The sequence below is a fragment of the Frieseomelitta varia genome, unplaced genomic scaffold, assembly GCF_011392965.1.
Source record: "Frieseomelitta varia isolate USP_RPSP 00005682 unplaced genomic scaffold, Fvar_1.2 scaffold_729, whole genome shotgun sequence".
NCBI classification, from domain to species: Eukaryota; Metazoa; Arthropoda; class Insecta; order Hymenoptera; family Apidae; genus Frieseomelitta; species Frieseomelitta varia.
This window is the reverse complement of record NW_025110511.1, coordinates 105,483-111,846: the sequence shown is the minus strand read 5'-3', so window position 1 is coordinate 111,846 and position 6,364 is coordinate 105,483. Positions and strand designations below refer to the sequence as shown.

The 6,364-nt window shown below is 45.3% G+C and overlaps 1 protein-coding gene across 4 annotated transcripts in view; it reads right to left on the bottom strand.

Moving 5' to 3' along the window:
- Window positions 1-633: 633 nt before the first annotated feature.
- LOC122535486 (protein bicaudal C homolog 1-B) overlaps window positions 634-6,364 on the bottom strand; it is a 17,998-nt gene continuing 12,267 nt past the window's right edge. For 2 of the 4 annotated variants that reach the window (XM_043667056.1, XM_043667059.1), the window contains 10 exons: window positions 4,912-5,127; window positions 3,822-4,061; window positions 3,507-3,725; window positions 3,005-3,308; window positions 2,540-2,914; window positions 1,796-1,897; window positions 1,471-1,718; window positions 1,124-1,352; window positions 835-954; window positions 634-767 (listed from right to left, as the gene is read on the bottom strand). In XM_043667056.1, the coding sequence (XP_043522991.1) occupies window positions 649-767; window positions 835-954; window positions 1,124-1,352; window positions 1,471-1,718; window positions 1,796-1,897; window positions 2,540-2,914; window positions 3,005-3,308; window positions 3,507-3,725; window positions 3,822-4,061; window positions 4,912-5,127 (2,172 nt within the window). In that variant the 3' untranslated portion in view covers window positions 634-648. The remainder of the gene's footprint in view (window positions 768-834; window positions 955-1,123; window positions 1,353-1,470; window positions 1,719-1,795; window positions 1,898-2,539; window positions 2,915-3,004; window positions 3,309-3,506; window positions 3,726-3,821; window positions 4,062-4,911; window positions 5,128-6,364) is intronic. The other 2 variants (XM_043667057.1, XM_043667058.1) reach the window with 2 other exon arrangements.

Below are 6,364 nucleotides of genomic sequence, written 5' to 3'. Positions count from 1 at the left end.
AAAAAAAGAAAAAAAAAAAGAAAAAAAAAACATACACGATATATAACGTGCCAAACGACACTACAATTTTTCTCGGAGCATTGCGCTCCGCACACGCACAAAAAAAAAAAAAAAAAAAAAAAGAACAATACGAAAACCATCGATTCGTCGAATACACGAATGTATATATATATATATATCGCGCGACCACGATAGAAAGACCATTAGATAGAAAGAACATAAAAAAAAAAAAAAAGCTAACGAAAACGAAAGTAACGAACGACTTTCCTTAACCTAAGGCACCTCCGACCGCGTGAATCGAGGACATGCAAGCGGGGGGCAAAAAAATAATTGACAAAAAAAAAAAAAAAAAGAAGAAGTGAACGGTCCTCGATCACAAAAAGAATCATCCGCCTATTCTCTCGGTGCCTGGAATCGCAAATTAACATACTAACTATAACCTGATCCTACTGTCGAGTCGGCGAGAAAACGGCTTGCGCGTAATTTGATTTCGATTCTCGTTCCCGAGGGGTGTTCTCGAAACGCAATCGAGTCTGCGTACGAACGCGAAGCGAACTTTAAGTACGACGCGGTCCTGTCTAAATCCTTCGTTGTTCGTTCTAGCTAATTGTTTTCTTTTTCTTCTTTTTCTTTACTCCTTCGTCCCTCCTACCATTTGGTATCCAGATTGCACTTCTCCATCGAGGACGTGGTCGACGACGTGGATGTCTTGCGTTCCGCACCAGGAGCGGCGCTACCACAGAATGGGCTAGTCCGTTTGTTCATTTCTGAAGGAGAGATTGAGAAAGGTTAAGAAAAATCAATCGATCGCCGGAAGATCATTCATGCACGTACCAGCGATTAACAACATTATTTTACGTCTTGCGCCCCAAGCGGTTATCCCGATTTCGTACAGATCTTTCTCCGTCAGCGAGGGGAACGTAGCCATGTCCACTTCGTGCGACGTGAACAGGCCTGATAAACAGAGAGTAAAAGCACGTATGTATATGACGAATGCGAACAAGCAGGCGAGCAAGCAAGCAAGCAAGCAAACAAGCTGAGGCTGCGATTTACAATGAGCAGTCAGATTTTCACACGAAATTGCCAGTTGTTTGAAACCGAGCAAACAGCGAATTCTACTCACGAATATACTTCTCCAATCCAACGCTGATCAACATTGTGGCCAAATCGTCGAACCGATGAGAGGTGATCTTATTCAAATGCGAAGACGGCGTGTGCTCCATGTAGTTCGAACTGAAACCGATCTGTCCGGCACGGTCTTTGCCAGAGCCGAGTCCAAAGTCGATATCTCTGCTGAATACCGGCGTCGTTGGTTCCTTCCACAAGTCGGATGGGTGGGGGGTGGTCGATTCCTACGATTGGAAAGAGACTCGCGTCAATTTGTTGCCTTCTGTTTGGTATTAGCGATGATGTCGCGGTGATGTCACGCGTTGTTAAAAAATGAAACCCAACAGGAGAGGTTACGCTAACCTTCTTCATGTCGGTTGTAGTTATCGGTGGAATGGATTGACTGAGCCCGTAGCCAGACCAAACGGAAGTAGGGACACGGTAGTCGTTGGTATTCGGTTTCGATTGAATCGCCTTCGCCGCTAATATTTTCTTCTGCTCGTAATCGAAGGAGGCGAAATTTTGTTGCGCTGCCATCTCCAGCGATTTCTTCTCACAGCCCGGTGCACGACGATCCGACACCGTAAGATCTGACAACATGCTGGTTAAATCTATCGGAGGGAAAAGAAAAGAAGAAATCAAATCGAATAACTCTCCAACATTTGGGGGGCGTTTATTGATTACTCACCTAGATTATGACTATTCTCGGTAGGATTGACTGGTGATATGTTACGAGGACTGATAGCTGGACTAGATAGAGAACTGGAAACACTGCTCAACGACGAATAAGCTGCGATTGAAAAAAAATTTAAAAATATATGAGAATAAAGAAAATAAAAATATACACAATTAAATCTAACTTTGGCGATTTTTTGTCAATAGGTTGTCAAGGTCATGAACTGAAAACTTTAAACGGTAATTACTTTTTATTGACAAGTTATTGTCCAATTTTAGTTTATCCAAAAGTTTTTTATAGGGAGGGAATATCCACGCTTTTACTTCACAACACACATGTACTGTGCGAGGAATTATGTATTTCTGTATGAAATTTCGTCGACAATAACTTTTTAATAAGCAGCGATCTCCTAAAAATCAACATTCTCAAGCTAATTTATTCGTGTAACTGTGACTACTGAGCCATTTTATTAAACTCTATTAAAATTAAATACTGTTAAATGTTGTTTCGAATCGTTCAAAATAATGGCTCTCTCTCTCTCTCTCTCTCTCTCTTTGTCTGTTGAATGACCGTACAAAAAGTTGGCAAATATTTGACCAAATTTCTTGAAAAAGAGATTTATTACACGGATAATTTTATTAATTAGAAAAATATCGACGAGACGACAACACGATGCATCTTTCTCGACGCGAAAATACGCGAAACAATCTTCCTTTTCGAACGTGAGGAAAATAGGACAAAAGTGACAATACTCACCGCTACTCTCCTTGCTGTCTGTCAATGGATTGCCGTTCAATCCGTGAATGTTGTGGAAGCCTGTAGGCCCGTTCGGGTGAAATTGTCCGATACCGGTGTAACCGTGATTCTGCAGTCCGTGGGGATGCGGTGACATCGGGTTGTTGTGCATAATGTGCTGCGTCGTCAACAGATGATTCAGGTGCGAGTATGGGTAAGTGTGATGGAGCAACGGGGAGAACATAGACGGTATCGGCGACAAACTCCAGTGGGGTGACAAACTCATCGAATTCGGTGAGTGAGAAATTGGCGATATGCAGTACGGGGGCGTCTGCGTGTTCACCGTTAGTATGCTCGTCAGGTTGTCGGACAGATTACCCACTAGATTGTTGCAATCTGCGAATCATACGATCGTCAAATGATCAATTAACCATCGGTCATTTGTCTCGTCGCTACGTGAGATTCGATCGACGTCTCGATACTCACTGGTGGAGCCGTTGGTGGTGTTAGTTTGGTAAATACAGCTACCGTTCGGAATGTGGTAGGTGGCCGGTATCTCCGCGTGCACTCTAGGCTCGTCCAGACCTAGAAGCTGTTTCCTCGCTTCGTAAATGTTGCCGGCGTTCCGTTCGATCCCTTTGATGATCACAGACAGTGTGCTCTGTTTCGGCTTGTGCCTCACGTTTATAAACACGTCCAGCGATTGCATTAGCTGGGAAACGTTCTCGGTGTCGACCGAGGACATTGAGTCTTCGGGAAGGTCAAACATCAGTACAAGAGGCAGAGAACCCTGGAGGGGGCAAAAATTTCGTTTGTTTTCACGCAAAACGTGTCGTTTCGTCGTTTCTTAAATAGCCGATTATTATCTATCGTTATCTGTCGAACGCATGCGTGTTTCCAGCGTAAAAGTGGAAGAAGAAGAAGAAGAACGGAATGAGCCAGATAAGAAGCTGGCCATCTGATAAAAGAGTCGATGTTGACAACCTACCACTAATTGTTGCCGAGCCAAGTAAACGTTGTGAATGCCACCTGTGATCGTGACGTTACTCTTCTTCAAGCTGGGAATGTTCGGATCGCCGGCGTCTGGAAACATGATCTGAGTGCCAGTGCGCTGCATGATCACTTTCAAATTGCTGCTCTGCTTACCCAGCACGACGCTGTGGTGTTGCGGCGAAATCTCCATTGACATTTGTACTTGTATCTGATTCTACGCGAAAGAGAAAAAAAAAAAAGAATTCGAATGAACGAGGAAGGAAGATTTTTTTGAAATGCGAGACAAGCGTGACACGACGATCGTACTCACAGCTAAATTTTGGCACATATAGTGGATCAGAAGCATGGTGGCCTCCTTCGTATGAGACACCTCCCATTCGCTGCCCTTGACCACCACCAAAGTGGCGTGCAATTTCGGCCTGGTGCGGAACATCACCTGAACGTTGTATTGCTCCTGGATCTTCACCACGTACGGCGACGTGGAGTCGGGCATTATCTGCGAGGCGCTCATGATCGGTAGCTCGAACGAAAATATCAGAGGAGTGAGACTCTGCAAAGACGAATCGACGACGTGAGCCATAATACTGATAGTAACGCTGGTACGTTAACCACTTGCGCTGGGCAACTAGATTTGCGAACCATAACGAGCGACCGAATACGTATTACACTACGATAATTCGTCGCTTTCTTTTTCCTTTTGAACTTCGTTAATATATCACTGGATAGAAATTATTGAGAAGTAATAAGTTTTTTGCTTGAATTGTACTTAAGTATACTTAAGACTGAGAGAATATTGCAATTTTGGGGCAAAAAGTTTTCAACGTGCACGTCGTTTCCAGCGCAAGAGGTTAAGCCTGTAGATCTTACGTCTGTTAGAGGGTTTAAACCACTTGCGCTGGCAACTGATTGCGGACCATAACGAGCGACCAAACCGTATACAATAATTCGTCGCTTTCTTTTTGACCTCGTCGGTATGATATCACTGGATAGAAATTATTGAGAAGTAATAAGTTTATTGTTCGTTTTGCTTGGATTATACTTAAGTATTGTTAAGACTGAGAGAATATTGCAATTTTGGAACGTGCACGTCATTCCAACGCAAGAGGTTAAGTCTGTAGATCTTACGTCTGTTAGAGGGTTTAACCACTTGCGCTGGCAACTGATTGCGGACCATAACGAGCGACCAAACCGTATACAATAATTCGTCGCTTTCTTCTCGAACTCGTCGGTATGATATCACTGGATAGAAATTATTGAGAAGTAATTTAACAAAATTTACTATTTGTATCGCCTGGGTTATACCTGGATATAAACTGAGGAAATATTGCAATTTTAGGACAAAAAGTTGCGATTCCAGCGCAAGATGTTAAAGACGACGACGAATCTGTTGAATCACTCACTCTGACACGAGCGCGAGCACGTTCGACACCCTCCATTTCCCCTGCAATCGACACCTGATTGCTCTTCTCTTGATGATTGCTCCGGTTACTGTCTGGAAAGTGGATGTGGCAGCCAGTTTCCTCCATCACTCGTTTGATCGTTAGTCCACCCTTGCCGATGATGTGCGAATGGTCCGTGTAACTGACGTCCAGCTTCATAGTCACTCTGTTGCTTTGCTGCAATCGGAACGGGAAAGATCGTCGGACGGTGTTTCGGCGGCTACGTTTGTCAGGCGCGAAAATCGAGAGAAACGCGATCGGCGCGGCGTGTGTATCGAGACAAATTTCGACGAGTCGAGCAAACGAAAAACACGCACTACGTCCACGACGTTCGACAAACGACGATCAGAACGACTGTGTCCACGCATCGCGTTGACTTTTGCAATGCTCGACCTGGCTTGCAACACGGACACGCACCTCGATCTCGATCGAGCATTACGTAAAAGGCGGCCACCGGTGATCCTTGCCGATCGACTTCGATTCGGACATCGGTTGCCACCGGCGGAAAAGGTGAACGCTCCCTGCACTGATTCTGAATTCGCACCGATAGCTGTTTCGCTGTTTTCGATCGGCATTTCTCACGTTCGCTCGCTGAAATCGTAGGGGGACGCGATCGGCACGACCGGTTTGTCAAGCGAGCGCTTGAAATATCGCGAGAAACCCCGTTTACTTTTCGTTTCGTTCGATCGAAACGAAAGATCGAAATCGAACGCGCGGCGTGGATCGCGACCGAGTGCACGAGCCGAGAGGTGGCGAGCGGAGAACCGGGGCGGTGAGGCGAGGAGGAGAGAGGCAGTCTGCACGATCGCGGTGGATAAAAGACTGCGTTACGTTGGAGATAACGGTAACCCGCGGCAAGGAAACACGTATGTATGTATGTATGTATGTATGTATGTATGTATGTATGTATGTACGTGCAAACCGATTCGGCCGGCCGGTTAACGCGAGCGAGACTCCTCTCGTTAAAACTCGCGCGCGACTCGTCTCGCTTTCTCGCCCGTGGAATTCGCGCGTCTCGTATAAATAGACCGTCTTCCTCCTGTGCGCGTTTTGCGGTCTTTGCAGAGGAAAAAGGAAGGACTCGCGGCTGCCAGAAAATACTGGCGAAAGTTTCACGATTCGAGATGAAAGAAAAAAAAAAAAAAGAAAACAAAAAGAAGAAGAAAGAGTAGTGGCTGTAGCTCGTGGACGATTTCCCGCAGCGACCTCGAGTCGAGCCGACCTTCCGCGAGAAAGGACGTTCGAAAACGGGAACGAGCGAGGCGTTCGGACCGGTGAAAAATGCACGAACAACCAGATCGAACGAAAGGACAAACATGGCGCGATAGCGAGAACGCAACGAGTCATGTTGCGTTGCGTTACAAAGGTCTCGTTCTTTCTTCCTCTTCTTCTTTCTTTCTTTTTTTTTTTTTTT